Source organism: Staurois parvus, unplaced genomic scaffold (genome assembly GCF_062004578.1).
Source record: "Staurois parvus isolate SC_StPar_1 unplaced genomic scaffold, SC_StPar_1.0 ptg000520l, whole genome shotgun sequence".
Lineage (NCBI taxonomy): Eukaryota > Metazoa > Chordata > Amphibia > Anura > Ranidae > Staurois > Staurois parvus.
In genome coordinates, this window is record NW_028318316.1 from 1,525,188 (window position 1) to 1,547,226 (window position 22,039).

Below are 22,039 nucleotides of genomic sequence, written 5' to 3' on the forward strand. Positions count from 1 at the left end.
TGTGGTGTGAGATTCAGTGCATTACAAGGCTCCCTTTTATAAAGCAAACTTTATTTGAAGTGTGCAAAACGTAGACTTCATTCATGGCGCTCTACAACAGCATGATGCACTGTGCTGCCGTACAGTTTCATGAGATTCGGTTCAATGCACTGCAATAAAATACAGCGTGTCTACATTTTATAGCAGTAGGCTGTGTTGCAGTGAAAATGGGAAACATAGGAAACAATGCAGTAAAATGCCTGTCACCGCACACAGTGTGAATTCAGCCTAAAGCTGTATTATAATACCAAAGGATTTTCCAGAGGGTTTATGGGGATGCTAAAAATCTTAGTTGTCATCATGACAGATTTATTATTAGCTTTGATCTTCAAGGCTCTGCTGAAACTGCCATCTCATACAGTGCAGGAGTATTGGTCACATGCTCTTTCCCTTCCTATCCCCCCTCACCCATTGATTAAAAGGGTGTTTAAAGTTGTGAGTAGTGTGCTCCATGTTTCTGTCTTGCCAATGCTGTTCATATTGTTTAATTATGAGGATGTTAGAATGAAGAATTCAGTTTCAGTGCTTGCTGATGATATCAAATTATGCAGTGAAAAACCTTCAGCACAGGACATAGCATCATTACAGGAAGACGTTAACAAAACTGAGGGTTCGGCAGCTACATGGCAGGTGAGGTTCAGTATTGATAAAAGTTATATTCTTGGGTGCCAAAAAAAATATGCAAATTAAACATATAACATGAGTGTATATACAGTGTATATAAAGTGTGAGTGATTATATATATATATATATATATATATATACACACACACATAAAACGCTACTCCAAAGAATTAAAGGCACACTTTGAAAACACAACAGATCTCAATGGGGAAATGGACTGGGTAATGTGTTAGGAACGTAAGGATGCCCCATCATTTGATGGAAATTAAAATTAGCAACCTACAGAGGACTGAATTTGTATGGCCTCCACATGCTTGTATGCATGCCTAACAACATCTGGACATGCTCCTAATGAGACGAAGGATGGTGTCCTGGGGTATTTCTTCCCAGATCTGGACCAAGGCATCAGTGAGCTCCTGGACAGCCTGAGGTGCAACCTGGTAGAGTCGGATGGACCAAAACATAATATCTCAGAAGTGTTCTATTGGATTTAGGTCAGGCGAGTATGGGGGCCATTCGATGGTATTAATTCCTTTATCCTCCAGGCACTGCCTGCATACTCTCGCCACATGAGGCCAGGCATTGTCGTTCACCAAGAGGAACTCAGGACCCACTGTACCAGCGTAGGGTTTGACAATCGGTCCAAGAATTTCATCTCGATACGTAATGGCAGTCAGGGTGCCATTGTCTAGCCTGTAGAGGTCTGTGCGTCCCTCTTTGGATATGCCTCCTCAGACCATCACTGACCTACCACCAAAACGGTCATGCTGAACAATGTTACAGGCAGCATAATGTTCTCCATGACTTCTCCAGACCCTTTCATGTCAGTCACATGTGTTCAAGGTGAACCTGCTCTCATCTGTCAAAAGTACAGGGCGCCAATGGCAGCCCTGCCAGTTCTGTTCAATGGCAAATTCCAATCGAGCTCTATGGTGCCGGCCAGTGAGCACAGGGCCACTAGAGGACGTTGGGCCCTCAGGCAACCCTCATGAAGTCTGTTTCTGATTGGTCAGAGACATTCACACCAGTGGCCTGCTGGAGGTAATTTTGTAGGGCTCTGGCAGTGCTCATCCTGCTCCTCCTTGCACAAAGGAAAAGATACCGGTCCTGCTGATGGGTTAAGGACCTTCTACGGCCCTGTCCAGCTCTCCTAGAGTAGAGTAAATGCCTGTCTCCTCGAATCTCATCCATGCTCTTGAGACTTATGGCAATGGCATGTATTGATGTGCCATCCTGGAGGAATTGGACTGCCTGTGCAACCTCTGTAGGGTCCAGGTATCGCCTCATGCTACCAGTAGTGACACGGACCCTAGCCAAATGCAAAACTAGTGAAAAACAGAAAAGATGAGTAGGGGAAAAAAATGTCAGTGGCCTCCACCTGTAAAACTATTCCTGTTGTGGGGATCGTCTGTTGCTCATCTAGTGCTCCTGTTGTTAATTTCATTAACACCAAAGCAGCTGAAACTGATTAAAAAACCCCTCTGATACTTAACTAAACAGATCAATATCCCATGAGTTTATTTAACTTGATGCTATACTTTGATTAAAAAGTGTTCCTTTAATTTTTTTGAGCAGTGTATATACATTATATTGCCAAATGTATTGGGACACCCCTCCAAATCATTGGATTCAGGTGTTCTAAACACCTCCATGGCCACAGGTGTATAAAATCAAGCACCTAGGCATGCAGACTGCTACTACAAACATTTGTGAAAGAATGGGTCGCTGCCAGGACCTCAGTGACAGGTGATACAGTGACAGGTTGCACCTGTGCAATAAGTCCATCCGAGAAATTTCCTTGCTGCTAAATATTTCACAGTCAACCGTTAGCAATATTATAACAAAGTGGAAGCAACTGGGAGCAACAACAACTCAGCCACGAAGTGGTAGGCCACATAAAATGACAGAGCGGGGTCAGCGCATGCTGATGAGCACAGTGCACAGAAGTCGCCAACTGTCTGCAGAGTCAATAGCTAAAGACCTCCAAACTTCATGTGGCCTTCAGATTAGCACAACAATGCGTAGAAAGCTTCATGGAATGGGTTTCCATGACCAAGAAGCTGCATCCAAGCCTTGCATCAGTAAGGTACTTGCACGACTGCATTGTGTCAAGTGTAAAGTTTGTTGGAGGGGGGATTATGGTGGGATTATGGTGGGGTGGTGGGGGGGTTGTTTTTCAGGGGTTGGGCTTGGCCCCTTAATTCCAGTGAAGGGAACTTTTAAGGCATCAGCATATCAAGACATTTTGGGCAATTTCAGCTCCCAACTTTGTGGAAACAGTTTGGGGAAGGCCCCTTCCTGTTACAACATGACTGCACACCAGTGCACAAAGCAAGGTACATAAAAGACATGGATGAGTGAGTTTGGGGTGGAAGAAATTGACTGGCCTGCACACAGTCCTGACCTCAACCCGATAGAACACCTTTGGGATGAATTAGAGCACAGACTGCGAGCCAAGCCTTCTCACCCGACATCAGTGCCTGACCTCATAAATGAGCTTCTGGAAGAATGGTCAAACATTCCCATAGACACACACCTTGTGGACAGCCTTCCCAGAAGAGTGGAAGCTGTTATAGCTGCAAAGGGTGAGCCAACTCAATATTGAACCCTACGGACTAAGACTGGGATGCCATTAAAGTTTATGTGCGTGTAAAGGCAAGCGTCCCAATACTTTTGCCAATATAGTGTGTATGTATGTATGTATATATATATATATATATACACACACACACACAGTTAGGTCCATATATATTTGGACACAGGCACAATTTTAGTTTTTTTCAGGTATTTACCAAAACAGTCAAACTATAGTTATATAATGGATATGGGCTGAATGTGCACACTCTCAGGTTTAATTTGAGGGTATGTACATCCAAATTGAAGGAAGGGTTTAGGAATTACAGCTTTTGAGAGTAGCCACCCCCCCTATTTTGTTGAGAATCCTTTACCAGTAATGACTGCCTGAAGTCTGGCAATAAATACTGTAGACCGCCTGCTGTAGAGGACATTACCAAAGACTGGGTTTCCTCCTTTCTGATGCTTTGCCAGGCTATAACTGCAGCTGTCTTCAGTTGTTCTTTGTTTGTGGGTCTTTCTGCCTCTAGGTTTGCCTTCAGTAATTGAAATACATGCTCAATGGAGTTTAGATCAGGAGATTGACTCGTCCATGTGCAGAATAATCCACTTATTTTCCTTCAAAAGCTCCTGGGTTGCTTTTGCAGTGTGTTTTGGATCACTGTCCATTTGTACTGTGAAGCGCTGTCCAATCAACTTTGCTGCATTTGGCTGAATCTGGGCTGACAGTATATCTCTAAACATTGCAGAATTCATCCGGCTGCTTCTGTCTTCTGTCATATCTTCAATAAACACCAATGACCCAGTGCCACTGGAAGCCATGCATGCCCATGCCATCACACTGCCTCCACCATATTTTACAGATGACGTTGTGTGCTTTGGATCATGAGCAGTTCAAAGCCTTCCCCACACTTTTTTATTCCCATCATTCTGGTACAGATAATCTTAGTTTCATCCATCCAAAGAATGCTTTTCCAGAACTGGTCTGGCTTTTTTAGATGTTTTTTGGCAAAGTCTAATCTGGATTTTCTATTCTTCAGGCTTATGAATGGTTTGGATCTTGTGGTGAACCCTCTGTATTTGCTCTCGTGAAGTCTTCTCTTGATTGTAGACTTTGACAATGATACGCCCACTTCCTGGACAGTGTCCTTCACTTGCCTGGATGTTGTGAATGGGTTTTTCTTTACCATAGAGGGGATCCTGAGATCATCCACCACTGTTGTCTTCCGTGGACATCCATGCCTTTTTATGTTGCTGAGCTCACCGGTGCGTTCTTCTTTCCTCAGAATGTACCAAACTGTTGATTTGGCCACTCCTAATGCTGCTGCTATCTCTCTGATGGGTTTGTTTAATTTTGAAGCCTTACAATGGCCTGTTTCACTTGCATGGACAGCTCCTTAGAACGATGTAGATTCACAGCAATAGATTCCAAATGCAAATACCACACTTAGAATAATCTCCAGAACTTTTACCTGCTCAATTGATGAAGAAATAACGGAGTGGCCCACACCTGGCCATGAAACAGCTTTTGATTCAATTGTCCAATTACGTTTGGTCCCTTGAAAAAGGGGGATAGCTACTTTTAAGAGCTGTAATTCCTATACCCTTCCTTCAATTTGGATGTACATACCCTCAAATTAAACCTGAGAGTGTGCACTTCAGCCCATATCCATTATATTACTATAGCTTGAAAATGTTTTGGTAAATACCTGAAAAAAACTAAAATTGTGCCTGTGGCCAAATATATGTGGACCTAACTGTATATATATATATATATATATATATATATATATATATATACACATATAGAGACATACACACACATACACAGGGCTTTTCTTTCAGTTGGAGCTTGGTGGAACTCAGTTTCACCACTTCTGCCTCGCTGCTCACCACTATCACTTGTAAACACGGAAGTCAGGCTTCTGTCTTTACAAGTGACAACTTATCTCACAACAGCTTTCACAGATCTGATCTCCTGAGCAGCTCCTACTGAGCACAGGATTGGGACAAGGGAGATGCAGGTGCAAATGGGGTTTTGGTTCAGTTTCTGCACCTATTCTCAGAGAAAAAAGAAATATGTTTATATATAGGTTCTTCAAAATGTTTACATTTTTTTAACTCTATTTAGTGCAGAAACTATTTGAAGACCCCTCATATATTTTCAGAAAGTGTTAACGGTGTCAAAAAAATAATGACTGAATACATCTAGCAAAACCATCAATTTTATGACAAATAAATGAAGGTCACAAAATATATTGTAAAGTGGTTTAATGAAAGAGTGAAATAACATCCATAGTGTTCACAAATAAATGTGATATAATCAGTGTTTTTGAGCACAGACAGTCCAGGACAGAAGATGGAATGGTCAAACTCAGTAATCCTCTCCCCAAAGACTCCACCTACCGTAATAAGCTTACCTTATAACATGGACCCATTAATCAAATGAGGCAGTCAAAAAAATCGTTAAATCCACTAATTATTCTTCCCATATCAAATTGTGGCCCCTATACAGCTTCAAATAAACTTCCATCCCAACTTTTATGAAACGTGGCAAGGAAAAAAAAAATTTTTTTGCATACAAACCTTTGTTTTCCTCAAACAGGAGAAATGGAAAGTGTCTGTTTTGAAAAGGAAGGAAGGGCAGAAGGAAGTTAAATGTTTCAGCTGTCCAAAGAAGGGTCATTAGCGGGAGAAGGGATCATGGACTCATTGGCAAAACCTTTTCCCCTAACATCCATTCTGTTATTGGTATTGGCCTCGAATTTTTGAAGAGAATACGCTTCTAAGGGTACTCACAGTAGTATGGGAAGGGGAGGGATAAAACTGCCCTGAATAAGTTAAAATGGTATCCCATGGTAGTAATGTGCCCTCCTGGGGAATTAAAACAACAAGCTGCAAAATACAGTGATCACAGCAGCACTTAAATCCTCTTGAAATGATGTATATTACAGGAATCAGATACCGTGGATATAAAAAGTCTACACACCCGTTAAAATGTCAGGTACAGTTTATAGGTCACATTAAAGGTAGAAAAGTTCACAAATGATTTATCTTTGTCTCATTTGTTTACATCACAGAAATCTGACATTTTAACAGGGGTGTGTAGACTTTTTATATCCACTGTACGAGGTAAAGAGAAAGAGGCAGTGTAGGCTTAGCTGAGAGCCAGCACAGGCAGGAATAAGAAAAAAAGCCATGTCATGAGGGAAGACAGTGAGAGTTGCTAGACAAAAAGTCAGAACAACTGACGTGCCTCAAAGGTTCCCCAAGACTTCCCTTCCTCTTAGTTTAAAAATAATTTCACTTTAAAAAAAAAAAATGCTGTGCCAAGGAGGAGCACCTATGGCAGGACCCAGTGCCCGAAGCAATTTTACAGGCTGGTCCCACATTTTCCATCATTGGTACGGTCCCAGTGGAGTGCATAGGGTATTGATCTGGAAGCTGCATAAATAGCCACAAGGGCTGGTATGTTGGCAAGTTGGAACAGAAAACATTAAAAAATCACTAGAGGGAAAAGAGAGGTCAGTAGACTGGTTATACGGGAGTCCTTAAAGTTCTGTGTCCAGTCCCTTGAAGGCAACAGCATATAACCCAGTCATCTAAGAATATGCTTGTGGCTTGTACTGTACAATCAAGAAATATTAATTAGGCCTCAAGCACATGGGCAGAAACAAATGCAGCTTTTAGAAGTATTTTTCTTTTTTTCTTTTTTTATAGCTCTCGTTTAGATTTTAGAGCACTGTTTAGAGGCATAAAAATGCCCCTAACCTGCTTTTAGAGTGAAGCGTACTGGCATGTTTTATACATATGTGTGCATATGCACGTAATTTCAGTCTAGTGGCTTGAACAAATAAATATTCTAGCCATTAGAATGCATTTACGTGCACATATACATACATGAATGTGTGTAAATACGCGTTTGACCGAGCATTTTTTACGCTGAATCTTTCTGCCAAGCAGAAAGATCCACCATAAATGGGATTATTTTAATAAGCCTGTGTGCATGCAGCCGTACATTATTTAACCAATTCAATACCGGGCAATTTTACACCTTTCCTGTTCAGGCCAGTTTTCAGGTTTCAGCGCTCTCACAATTTGAATGACAATTGCACGGTCATACAACATTGTACCCAAACTAAAATTTTATCATTTTCTTCACACAACTAGAGCTTTCTTTTGGTGGTATTTAATCACCGCTGGGGTTTTTATTTTTTGCTAAATTAACAAAAAGACTGCCAATTTTGAAAAAAAACAAGTTTTTCTTTGTTTCTGTTATAAAAGTTTGCAAATAAATAATTGTTCTTCATAAATTTAGGCCGAGATGTATTCTGCTACATGTCTTTGGTGAAAATAACCCAAATTAGGATGTATTATTTAGTTTCTAGGAAAGTTATAGAGTTCACAAACTATGGTATAGATCTGAATATTGATCAATCCTGAAGTACTGACAGCCAATCTAATTTCTTGAGGTCCAAGAATGTCAGAACAGTACAGATATCCCCCAAATGACCCCTTTTTGCAAAGTAGACAGTCCGACGTACTTCATAAGGGGCATGGCAAGTTTTTTGAAGTTGTATTTTTTTTGTCATAATTTTTCGGAAAATGAAAAAATTAAAAAAATTAGTTTCACTTTTTTTTTTACATACTGTCACCAGTGCAGTACAGCGTCATCATATAACTGGCATGGCGGTGATCAGGGACACTGACTGGTGACAGTATGAAAATAAAAAATATATATATATTTTTATTATTTTTTATTAAATTTTTAAGATTTTTTTTTTCAGATTTCACTATGACCAAAGTAGTACAATGTTACCACAGTAACATTGTACTACTTTGGGGAAGTGATCAGTATTTTTTTTTTTACACAATTTGCTTATAGCAAATTACTTTGCTATAAGCAAGCATTTACCTGAATGACATCGATTCATTCAGGGTTTTTTTTGTTTTGTTTTTTTCTTGTGCTTAGCTGTGATTTGGCCACAGCTAATCACATGACATGTGCATGTGATTAGCTGTGACCATTCACAGCTAGACACTAGTATACAATGGATGGCATGAATGAAGCCATCCATTGTGTACAACTGTCATGTGACCTACTGTGATTGGTCACAGCAGGTCAAATGGCACCGGCAACAAGGGCCGATACTCAGATCTGTCATCGGCCGTGTCCGAGGTACACGGCCGGTGACAGATCACACCGCTGCGTGGCTCTGCAGGATCGCAATCTGCGCATGTGCTGGAGGACACCATATGGCGTCCACCCGGAACGCTGCTGACATTTGCCGGCCGCCATTCGGCCATAGGGCGGGCGGCAAATGGTTAAACTCTGACTTTCACAATTAGCTGGAAAATTTGTAAAAATGATTTTTAAAGGCACATTTGAAACTGTTGTTGAATAATCACCTGGATGGCTGTTGTGGTAGTTAATGGCTGTGAACCAAGCTGTTTAACCATAGTTCATTTCACAGACAGTGTACAGAGCCAATCCAAGCAGCTCGGTACCATGTGATCACTGTGACGACCAATCACAGTCATCACACATGTAAACAACACTACAATTTGCATTGTTGATTCCTCCCTTTCTTCAAGCAAAAGAGGAGGCAAGGGAAATCGTGAAAATGGCTGAACAGATTTCTTTTTTTTTTTACATATCTGAATTATTTAAAAGCCTTAGATAGAAATGCCAGGTATACTTTTAGAAAATCATTTGACATGGAATTGTCCTTCAGGAGAACAAATGTAAGAAATGTTTCTATATATCTCATAAATACAAACATTGTTCAATATAGTTACATAGTCTGACTAAAAAAAGACAAAAGTTCATCCAGTTCAACCATTAAAAAAAAAAGTTATAATCCTATACCCACAGTTGATCCAGAGGAAGGCAAAACAACCCAGCAAAGCATGATTCACTTTGCTCCTGCAGGGGAAAAAATCCTTACTTTTTGCCAAGATGTCATCCTCTTCATCCTCCGAGCAGTACGAGGAAGGAGAATATGAGAGCAAAGAGACTGAAAACCGGCTAGGAGGACAGGGAGATAGACTGTAAATCAGTGGAACAAGAGGGGGGGCTGGCCACAGCACCTGGAGACTCGGCCAGCTAGTAAAAATGCAGGTGGAAACCAAAGTATCAGTCTCTCCTGTGGTCCATGTGCGAGGTCTGTGCGAGTCTGCGGTAAAGACTGATCTAATGGAGGCTCTTTCAAAGTTTGCGACAATATGTTTAGGGCATTACCTATTATTAATAGATATATACAGCATATGTTGATTATTTGGATTATAGTGTCCCTATAAAATGAGTCAGCACTATATGTGGAATAAGATATCTGGGTATCTTTAGCCTGTGTATTGTGCAAATTTGTTGTATGAAACAACTAGCTCAATGTTCTCAGGAAATGTTGCACTATATTCCATATATTTTTTTACTTACTACAGTTGGAACACACATGAATAATTTTAGTATGAAACAAGAACATGAAATAATCAGCATTAATTTGTTGCCCAACACAGGAAAACACGCACTAAGTAAAAACTGAAACAAAGCACCTGTACTGGGGAAAAAGTACACATCACTAACAATAAAGGGAAATTAAAATGGCTGTGATTCTTGGAGAGGTTTGGCTGACCTGCTGGAAAACTACGTAGTTAGGTGTAATGATACAAACTGTACTGTGGAATTGAAAGGCTGGGAGTCTCTGTAAAAACACTGGTTATTTTTATAATGATTCATTCAGTTTCCTGATATGGTTCAGAAAAGATGAAATCAGTAAAAATCAATTCACATCACTGCAAAGAGCAAGCTATACTATGGAATTGGCTGTGAAGGAACCAACATAAAACAGCTGAGCCATTTGGCCTTAGAAAAACTAGGTTAACAGAAAGAAAAGAGAAGCAAAAAAAAATATGCTGCCATAACAGAAATGTTTTTCACATGAGCGCTGATGGAAAAAAACATAACACAATTAAACCATACTATGGCATGAAATAGTATCTGATTAATTTAAAAAAACAACATCAGCCCATTGACAATAAATATTAAAAAAATGAAGGCACACTTGAAACTCTGACTGCTATATTCATATTACCTTGAAGTCAATAAAAAGTCCAAACTGAAATTTAAAGTGTAACTAAAGCCAGACTTTTTTTTTTTTTTAATTTTGGATAAAGTAAGGGGGAGTTATAATCATCATTTTTTTCCTTGCTATATGTGTCCCATTGGGGAGATTTCCCTTCACTCCCTGTCCCATAGCCAAATCAGGAAGCGAGAGAAAATCCCTCCAAAGTAAGAATCCCAGTGAGTCACCAGAACTAGTGTAAACATTGGAAGATTTCCCCTCTGTTAGTGTTGTGATGTCAACCTAAAATTTGGGATTTTCTTTTACATTCATGGTAAACAGGACAAATAGAAAGAGTGAATCTCCATAACATGTACACAGACAACAATAAAAGGGAGAGGTGTTCCAATTCATCTACAGCAAAACAAAAATACTGGGATGATGCCTGTAGCTGCAGGCATCATCCCGGTATAACCACTTAAACCCCCACGATGTACTGGTACATCGCAGAGGCTGACCTGGATAAATACTTACTTTTTCTTTGTTTTTACCTGTTTATTTTACGCTGGAGACAGGGTCTCTTTGGAGTTATTCAAATATTGTATTGCACTGTTTAAATTTGTGCAAAATGGATGCTTGCATTTGTAACATATGATCTTTCCTACTTTCACAGTACAGCAGAAGAGATTTCAAATGTGAACTTGAGGAAGGGCGGTGATAGCCAAAACTGTTGTTCCTCTTATGTCATTTTATTTTGTTATATGAAGATATACAGTACCTAGATTAAAAAGTTTGTGCTACCAGTCCCCCCAAAAAAGCCCCAATAAGTAAATAAGAGAAGTACTTACTGATGTAAAAGCCAGCAATTTCTCTTCTGTTAGCTTGTGCACTGGGTTATTCTTCTGGAAATCAATACTGGAAAATGAATCATAATAAGAGCAGCTGGTTAAATATGCTTTAAGTAATTTAATCAAAATATATAGAAAAGACCAAAGTATGTGGCTTTATTTAATATTTACATCATGCTGTTATGATTTTTACCACATACTAACATTTTCTGGCACGATAACATAAAGCTGATACTAAGGAAGGCTGTCTAACCATTTGCACCTGAATTAATACCCATTTGAATGTCTAGTCAATATATATCAGCTTTAACAAAACTGAAAACACTGTGATTCTAAAATATAAGGCCAAATCACACTGGGAACCCACAATTTCTAACCATTAACATATAATATGAATACATGGATCTAGCTTTCAGAATTCATAATATTGTCAATATAAATATGGTATGACACATAACTGGTAACTGCTTTATGATTATATAAGAATTTATGGTTATACTAATCCTGGTGATAGCATTTGCATTATTTCTTACGAGGTGACCATTTTCAGATCCAGGCCTACATGACTCAAGGATTATTTAAATCCTATTGCAATATATGGTGTATTGTTAGATTTGATTGGTGCATTTGTTTTAAGGTGTTACCAATCCAAAGACTTGCAACCATGCCATTAAGTAGATGGCAAACTTTATTTTTTTAAAGGGGGATTTCTAATCTCATAAACAAAGAAGAAACACCCCTACAGTTACCCAAACTGTTTTAAGAGTGCAATCAAGGACCTTCGCAGCTGCTGCAGTACTTGGAGCTGTATTCCATTTTTTTAGAGCCAGTAATCCATATACATAAATGAACTGTTCAGCTTTTTTTTACTGACTAACTGGAAGCAGATTCCATTTTCAAAGTGGCAGTTTTGCTGCACCAAAAATAAAGCTAAGAATTTTAAATTCTTAGGCAGTCTCAAAACCATTTCCATGCTGCCATAAAATACATAATTTTTCGAGAGTCACAAGGAGCGATCCCCATTCTTGACATGTGTGTTCATCCAAAGTGCTTTCCCCATTTTTAATAAATGTGGAAAACCTCTTGTATCTGTTGACCACAGCAGGTTAAAGCACACCTAAACTAACAGTTTAATAATAAATACAAATGTAAGAGACAGTGTTGTAGGCCCTAGTACAGTGAGAAATTGGTTAGCCATAATTTAAGAGTAGCTTTAGCTGTGTAAAGTGTAGGTGTCAGTTTGTATTGCTTTCTGTGACCCTGTTCAGAAGATTCACACAATCTATTTGTCCTGTTTACTATTATCATTGAAAGTATATCCCAAATTTTGGGTTGACACTGAACATTAATAGATGGGAAATCTTCAAATGGGGACACTAGTTCTAGTGGTCCTGGTAAAACCCGGAGATACCCTCACTTTGGAGCAATTTTCCCTCACTTCCAGTTTTGGCTACGGAAAAGGAAGTGAAAATAAATCTCCCCTATTAGGCAAAGAGGGCAAAAAAAAAAAACTGACGGGTTATAATCCTCCCCTACTCTATCCAAAATGAAAAAAGTACCATGGAGCTCTGGTTCCATGTGTTTTAAAGAAGAGCTGGCTTAAGAATATCTGATCAACAGCAACACTAAACTGTTGGCATGAAAGCAGTCTAAAAACATCAGTGCCCCATAACTCCAGCTCTGTCGGACTGGATGGAGAACGTCTGTGAACAGCAATTTTCAAGTCTTGCCACAGATTCTCAATTGCATTTAGGTCTAGACTTTGACTGATCCATTCTAACATGAATATGCTTTGATCTAAACCATTCCATTGCAGCTCTGGCAGTATGTTTAGGATCGTTGTCCTGCTGGAAGGTGAACCTCCGCCCCAGTCTCAAGCCTTTTGCAGACTCTAACAGGTTTTCTTCTAAGATTGCCCTGTATTTGGCTTCATCCATCTTCCCATCAACTCTGACCAGCTTCCCTGTCGCTGCTGAAGAAAAGCATCCCCACAACATGATGCTGCTGCCACCACCATGTTTCACAGTGGGGATGGTGTGTTCAGGGTGATGTGCAGTGTTAGTTTTCCCCCCACACATAGTGTTTTGCTTTTAGGGCATAAAGTTAAATTTTGGTCCCATCTGACCAGAGCACCTTCCTTCCATATATTTGCTGGGTCCCCCACATGGCTTCTTGCAAACTGCAAACAAGACTTCTTATGGCTTTCTTTCTACAATGGCTTTCTTCTTGCCACTTTGCCATAAAGGTCAGATTTGTATAGTGCATGACTGATAGTTCTCCTGTGGACATATTCTCCCACCTGAGCTGTGGATCTCTGCAGCTCCTCCAGATTTACCATGGGCCTCTTGGCTGTTTTTCTGATTAATGCTCTCCTTGCCAGCCTGTCAGTTTAAGTGGACGGACATGTCTTGAAAGGTTTGCAGTTGTGCAATACTCTTTCCATTTTCAGATGATGGATTAAACAGTGCTCGGTGAGATGTTCAAAGCTTGGGATTTTTTTTTTTTATAACCTAACCCTGCTTTAACCGTATCCACAACTTTATCCCTAATCTGTCTAGTGTGTACCTTGGTCTTCATGATGCTGTTTGTTCGCGAATGTTCTCTAACAAACCTCTGAGGATTTCACAGAACAGCTGCATTTATACTGAGATTAAATTACACACAGGTGGATGCTATTTACTAATTAGGTGACTTCTGAAGACAATTGGTTCCACAAGATTTTAGTTAGGGGTATCAGAGTAAAGGGGGCTGAATACAAATGTACGCCACACTTTTTAGATATTTATTTGTAAAACATTTTGAAAACTATTTATCATTTTCCCTCCACTTCACAATTATGTGCCACTTTGTGTTGGTCTATCACATAAAATCCCAATAAAATACATTTATGTTTTTGGTTGTAACATGACAAAATGTGGGAAATTTAAAGGGGTACGAATACTTTTTCAAGGCACTGTAGTGCCAAAGCCACAGTGTCACTGGTCCAAGATATGCCCTGCTATACAAGTGAATAGGTAGCCACCAAGTCATCTGCCATAATGAAAAAGTGGACACAACTTAACCTCATGGACACTATTCACTTCAATGGAGGACTATTTGGACCGGTGGCCTCAAATTCACTTCAATGGTGGACAGCTGGGTCAAGTGAACTGCTTCCAAAATACAGGAAAGCAAAACCAGTTGACATGAGTCCTAAGGAGCCTTACCCTTATGCTATGTGATCTAGTGAGTAATATCTTGCTGCATCGGGAACAGGCAAGTATAAAACTGAGGGAGATGCTGAGGACGGGGAAGGGTTAAGTACAATATAATTTGCTCTCTATCTTTTGTGTAAAGATAGGAAAGAGTTTAACTTTTCAAAATGATCCAGTGGGGTTGATTTATTAAAACTGGAGAGTGAATAACTCTGGTGCAGCTGTGCATGATAGCCAATCAGCTTCTAGCTTCAGCTTGTTCAATTACAATTTGACAAAAAAAAAAAACAAACAAACTGGGAGCTGATTGGTTTCTATGCAGAGCTCCACCATTTTGTACTCTCCAGTTTTAGTAAATCAACCCCATGTATGTGTCTGTAAGGCCTCATTCACACAGACAAATAAAGCCCTACTACAATTTATTTTATTTTTTTTTTTTAAATCTCAGACTGGTTTAGCATCATTTAAACAATTGCACATGCTGGGTACTCATTTCTGAAACCTTTCTGATCCTGCGATTAGGTGACGAGATAAAATATACCACTAACATAAATTAAACAGCTGCGATTTGAAGACACGTTGTAAAAGTGTGAAAATGCGCAATCGCGTTTTTGTCAGGGCGTTTTTGCTGAAATTGCAGCACGTTTTCCCGCAAAAATTACGCATCCTGTGATTTCATTTATGCAATTGCGGTGCGTTAGAAGCAGCGCGATCATGGCAAAAATGCCCTGCAATTTCATGTGCCATTGAAAAGGCGCATTTTCACACTTTTACGCTGCATTTTTACACTTTTATACTGCATTTTCACATCGCAGCGACTCTGCCACGATTTGAAAAAACCTAGTGCGAATGGAGCCTAAGACTTTATGTATAATACGTATGTATAATACTTCAATAAGGCTTTAACATGTGCAACAATGACGCAATCTGAGGTCAAACTATAATAGAGTGTTTACATTAAGAATTTCCAATATCTATATACACAAACAGCTGTATACATATGTACATAAACAAATGTACACTGCTAGACATGCAGGCATAAACATGTTGTCATACACAATATTTCACTCATGCAGCAGGCATAAACACTAAAGTAATCAGAGAGCATGTGCTTACAATGAATGCTACTACGTGCACGCCATGGCGTAATGAAAAGCTCAGATAATACTTGCAGATTATTTTTTGCATAATACATGTAGGCAGCTGGAGAATCAAACCTACACTGCTATACATCCTGGGTATTTCTAGTTACAAACCTTAAAGAATCAGTTTATCTTTGGGAACATGTTACATGTTCCACCAATGCTGCAGCCGGTTGCAGAGCGCCGCGGTAGTTCATTGGTTCTTCCTGCCAGTGTATCCGCTTGCCTGTTCGGGATGTACAGGAACACAGATATACTGACAGGTATGCAAGTAACTTGCATGGCATCAGCGATCTACTGATCGCTGGTGCAATGCTTTATAGGCTCCTGCAACAAAAAATTATAAATGCACATTTTTTCACCTGCAAAAAAGTGCATTTATTATTTTTTGTCAAAAGGTGAACTTTAAATACAATACTGTTATATTACTTATGGAGACAATTCACAAAGCAGTATTTTACCGAATCCGAGTATGTGGTAAGATACTGCACAGCATTTAAAAAAAAAAATGTTGGCATTCACTACTAAAATACGTTAGTTATTTTATTAAGTCATGTGGTATTTTAGTAGTGAAAACATGCGTTAATGTATCAGCTGTCAGTGGGGATCTCCACTGATAGCTGAATGTAAAAGACAAAAAAAAAAAAAACTGCTGGTAACTAAAAATAAAGCAAAAAAAAAAAAAAGGCGTCGCCGCCCACCTCTAAATATATATATCTACTAGACCCTTATCCGAGCATGCAGCCTGGCAGGTCAGGAAAGGTGGGGGATGAGTGAGCGTCCCTCCCCCCTCCTGAACCATACCAGGCCACATGCCCTCAACATGGGGGGGTGCTTTAGGGCAGGAGAGCTTTTTGACCATGCAGTTTCCCTGCAGTTCCCGCACCCATGATCGCGCTGTGGGCTAAGATGCATGTGGGTGCTATTCAAAGTGAATAACAGCCCTGCGTCTCATAAAAGCAATGAGTTGCAGCTGCGTGAACAGATGCGATTATTGCACCTGCAACCGACCCACACAGTGTGAACTAGGCCTGATACCTATACAGGCTTCACTGTGCTCTGTGGGAATTGTTCACATTCAGATCTGCAGACAGAACATACACACTATGTCCATTATCTCCTAGTGGCAGTCATATAAACCTCTGTGAGCTTTGTACACTGATGGTACACATCGATTTAAAAAATTTAGTTTCTTAATGATCTCTTGAAAAAATAAAAAAATCAGAGTATTGAATTTTTTGAAAAGTATCAGTTTACTTTTTGAAAATAAATAAATAAATGCTAGTGGTGCACCAAAATGAAAATTCTGGTGCTGAAACTGATGCCAAAAATTCAGAATGCACGTGGCCGAAAACTAAAACCGAAATGTTTACGTACGCGGAGGTGGGAAAGCTCACATTTTTTTTTTTACTTTAATGTGTTGTTTTTAAACTTATGATGTTATTGCTATCACGTAGGGGACCAATAGTTCCCTATGTGATAGTATATGAGTGACAGGTCCTCTTTGTGGGGGGGAGCAGTGTGTGCAAGGAGGGGGGGGGCAGGAGAGGAGAAGTGTATACAGTGAGGGAGCAGTGTATACACTCAGGCTCCCTCACTGGCTGTTACTATATGTCAATGCCGGTTTTTAAATGTGATTACCAGCCTTTTTTTTTCCTTCACTATAGCTCCAAGAAGGAGCTGTCATTCTCCCCACCACTAAAGGAAACAGAGGGGAGGGGTCACCCAGTGACATTACCTAGTGGCCCCGCCCCTTTCTTTCCTTTAGCGGCGGGGAGAATGACAGCTCCTTCTTGGAGCTATAGCAAAGGAAAAAAAAGTCAATAATTACATTTAAAAACCGGCAGTGACATTTAGCAGTAGCTCACTGTATACACTGCCCCTCTTCTGTCTGCCCCCCCCACCACATTTGCTGTACACACAGCCCGCTGTATCGGCACTTGTATTTGGCTATTTTCGATATGTTTTGGACGAAATTTCGGTGCATCCCTAATAAATGCACATTTTCTTGCAGGTACAAAAATGTTCATTATTATTTTTTTTAGGAGCCTGTGATCAGCAGATAGCGGGTGCAGTGTCAGCCTCCTACAGACGGTCTTTGCAGCTGTCTGCCCGTACCTCCGATACAGGCAGGCAATTACTGAATGACAGGAACATCAATGAATGACCTTACAGTGCCCTGGTAATTCTTTGAGAACTATACAAGCCATCAGCCACAAAGGCTGATGGTACTCATTCATCAATTGATAGAACTTTGCCATGTGGGCAGAGCTGCACTCTTTTTGAATTGCGACAGTGGGAGAGGATCCCCAGCCCACTGTCACAGGGAGGGGGGGATCAGGGGGAGAGCAGGCAGATGCTGAACATGTCACATAAACCCGAACCCTAAATAAGGGTGTAACATGTTCACAATAAATTAACTAAAACTGGAGAGTGCACAATCTGGTGCAGCTGTGCACAATAGCCAATCAGCTTCTACAATTCAGTAAGAGCTTCAAGGCATTTCCTGCTTATTCATGGTGACAGGAATTGACCATGCCTGCTTAATGTGTGTAAAATGATTACTTGCAGTCTCAATTAAAAGCCATGTTTGACAACATAGGATCACAACTGGGATACAGAGCAATTGCAGGGTATAGGAAAAAATGCCTGGCATGTAAGATCCTCAGGCATTATTTTATTTAAACCATAATTATTTTATTGAAAATAGCTTTTGAAATTACATTAATATGCTAAAGTTTATATGTGCTTTTTCGAGACTGGTTTACATATACTTTAACATATTTTGTCTCTTCACTTTTATACAATTAAAGCAGAACTCTGGGTAAGCAGCTAAATACACATATGAATGTCAAATCATTTGTAATTCTTTGAATTCTTTTTTTATAAAATTTTTCAAGACAATAACAAAACATCACAATTCTGTCAATGCATTCAGCAGTTACATTAGAATATCCAATACATGCAACAGAATATATCAGTGAACCTTTCAATTGACAAGCTGTCTCATGCAGAACATATGGATCAAAATTTTTATCCATTGTGGAAACAGTCCAACAAAACTATAATAAAAGAAGAATAGAAGCTTAGAAAAGTAATATAAAAAGAAAAGGGAAAAAATAAAACACACAAAAAAAAACGAAAAGTAAAAGGAGAAATCAACAAATCCAACAGAATTCAACAAGGTTCCATCATTTTTGCCATAGGATCCCTCACACTTATAGGTCGGAGAGCTTAAATAAATTGTTCCAACGTTGCCATTTAATTTCAAATACTGTTATAGCATGATTCGAGAGTGCATAGGATCTCTCATATAGTGAGATCATGAAGTATGTACCTGTGAAAGGTGGGACATCCTCTTACATCCTCTTGGCAGCAGCAGATTTGTTTGAATGTACTATACTGTATGCAGAGCTGGTGCTAGACTATTTTGCTCCCTAGGCAAGACCAGCTGCTTGCACCTTCCCCCTCCTCTCTGCTGTGCACAGGCTAGGGACCTTTAAACGCTGATCACGGGAGACGGACCACCAGAGGAAATAATGCTGACAACTCCCTCCCTGTAAGAGGATGTCCCACCTTTCACAAGTACACACTTCACGATAGGCTGTTTGCTAGACCTTTGTTACCCCTGGTAACCCCTTGCTGTACACAACGTGTTTCGCACGAAACGCGTCAGGGAGGAGCCTTGCTGAGCTGATGTCACGCCGCCAGGGCCGCATGGTAGGCCAGTGGCCATCTTTACTACTGATCTGTACCACTGCTCTGTAAGCTTACGTTTTTTGCTGCATACCTGGAATTTTTTGCCAATGATAATTAAAATACTACACTATCAAAAATACTTTTGTTTGGTGGCTTGTTTATGAGCCATTTAAGGTGGAGTAGTACCGGTTTGCAATCTATTTCCCTGGTGGAGATGCATAGAAGCTGTCCCTGTATGCTGTGAGGGTCCGGATTGTGAGGTCTGGAGTGCCTTTCCTGTGTGCTGTGTGTGTACCAGTAGAGCCCCCTGTCGCTGACCAGAGCCTGATGACCACCAGTGTTTCCCGGATATTATTACATGCGCATTAATATTGCATTTCCGGAACGTATATAGCGCCATCAATTTACGCAGCACTTTACATATATTGTACATTTACATCAGTCCCTGCCCTCAAGGAGCTTACAATCTAAGCTTACACCATCCACAGAGCGGGGCCGCCAATATTGGCAGCAGATGTCAGAGAGTGAGGGATACCAGGCCTGACCAGACCCTGAAGGGATCTCCAGTTCTCTGAGATTGATATCTCTAAATGCGCAGATTGATTGCGTATCTGGTGAGTGTGCAATATTTATACTTTGAGATTTTTCACCATCCTATTTGGATCAGATTACTGGATCCTGAAGATCATCACGATCTCCCATGCACCTTAACATTGGACTTTTATTTGGCACTTTGCACATTATCAGTCACTGTATAGTGACACATTAGATCACTGTTTTATCACTTTAGTTATTGATGTGCCAATATCATATCATGTTTACTCATCTCTTAGGTGGTTTTATCTGAGGTGTTTACATGCAAAAATGATATATTTCTTATGCAAATTTTAAGTTATTTATATTTATTCATTGCATTTTGATATTTTTGGGTTCCAACCATTTTATTATATTATATTATTATATCTGGATATTTTAGCGCTGCACCCTGCTGTACTTAAATTTATGTTTAAGATATTGTAAAAGATCTTTTGGTATATTTTTAGGGAGTGCACAAGATTTAGTAATGTTGAGTTTGTAATAGGAAACGCTGCTAAACGTTTTAAGTGTAGAAGAGATTGCTGGCAATGAGGTCAGTGGGTCCGTTAAGGTAAGTCAGACATCATCCGTGAAGAGGCCAATTTTGTGGAAATATCTGCTGTTTGTATACCCGAGATCAAAGGGTTCACTCTGACCGCAGTTGCTAGGGGCTCCATCACCAAAGAAAAGATAATAGGGGAAAGGGGAAATCCCTGTCAGGTCCCGTTTGTGATGAGAAAGGGATCCGACAAGGCATTGGAAGTAAAAACTTGAGCGGAGGGCACAGTATATAACGCCGTGATAGCTGATTTGATATAGCCATTCAAACCGAAATTAGAGAGAGTTGAGTCGAGATACTGCCAATGTACTCTATCAAAAGCCTTCTCGCCATCTAATGCCAAGAAGTTCAGTAAACCTCAGCAGATTGAATACCCTACGAGTGCCATCCACTGCTTGCCTACCTTTTACACATCCTACTTGATCTGATTGGATAAGAGAGGGAGTCACTGTTAGTAATCTGTTAGCGAGAATTTTAGCATAAATCTTAAGATTCGTATTAAGTAAGGATATTGGGCGAACATTTTGGGGGCAGTCTGGGGATTTACCCGGTTTCACACTGGTGAACCAGGGCTAAATTACATAGTATAATACTCTTCAGATGCAATGAAGATTTAAAATATAGAACATAAAAAGCAAACAATGCATTACTCTTTACTTTAATTTAAATAAATATTGTTCTAGCATGTTAGATACTGAAAAGCTGGTTGTAGAACATCTGAATAAGACAGCACATCAATGTTAATGTCACTGTGCAATTGCCTACTAATCCAGAATCACATAAATAATTGTATAAAAACATATATAATGAAGGAAGCCATGGTTTCAGAAAAAGCTAATCCCAATAGGGACGAAAATTGAGCACCTTCTGTAGGTATACCCAAGGAAATTTGTAGTTATTTGATATCAAATGACAGTTTAACCACTTGCCGCCCTGCCACTGTACATATACGGCGGCAGGGCGGCACTCGCAGGCAAAACCACGTTTTAAAACGTGTGTTTTGTAAACAAATAGGGGGCACGCGCGAGGCGCGCCGCTGCCCTATCTGTCCCGTGGATCACCGCCACAGATGTCAGTCGCCGGGTCACAGCCGCTCCTTAGCGGCTATGTCCCGGCGATCGGCGGCAAACAGTGACAGAGAGCACTGCTGCAGTAGCTGTGCTGTCTGTCACTTCCCTGTCAGCTCGAGGATGAGCTGATCGAGAAAGAACAGTTTCTCTTTCTCGATCAGCCTTGTCCCGCCCAGTACACACCCCCGCCTCCTAGTAAAACACTCCCCTCACTCCTATAACCCTTCCCTGCAAATTAAAGTTAACCCCTTCCTCCCCATTGCCATTAGCACAGTGTCAGTTTTTTTTTTTTTGCACTGATCACTGTATTAGTGTTTTTGGGGATGTCAGTGACCCCAAGTCAGTACCCCCCAATGTCAGAATGTCCGCCGCAGTCCCGCAGTCCCACCATAAGTCGCTGGTCGCTGCCATAAATCCCTGATCGCCGCCATAATTCGCTGATCGCCGCCATTATTAGTATAAAAAAAAAACTAAAAATCCCAGTATCTTTCCCGCCATTTGTAAACGCTATAACTTTCACGTAAACCAATTAATTTACACGTATCGGGTTTTTTTCTTTTAGCAAAGACATGTCGCAGAATGCATTTTGGCAGAAATTTATGACTAAATTTGATTTTTGCATTTTTTTTTTACTGGACATGTTTTATAGCAAA

The 22,039-nt window shown here is 40.1% G+C and overlaps 1 protein-coding gene across 2 annotated transcripts in view; it reads right to left on the reverse strand.

The window, feature by feature from the left end:
- The window catches only part of TTC27 (tetratricopeptide repeat domain 27), a 551,099-nt gene that overhangs the window by 241,883 nt on the left and 287,177 nt on the right, over positions 1-22,039 (reverse strand). For both annotated transcript variants that reach the window (XM_089690186.1, XM_089690185.1), the window contains exon 10: positions 11,147-11,213. In XM_089690186.1, the coding sequence (XP_089546312.1) occupies positions 11,147-11,213 (67 nt within the window). The remainder of the gene's footprint in view (positions 1-11,146; positions 11,214-22,039) is intronic.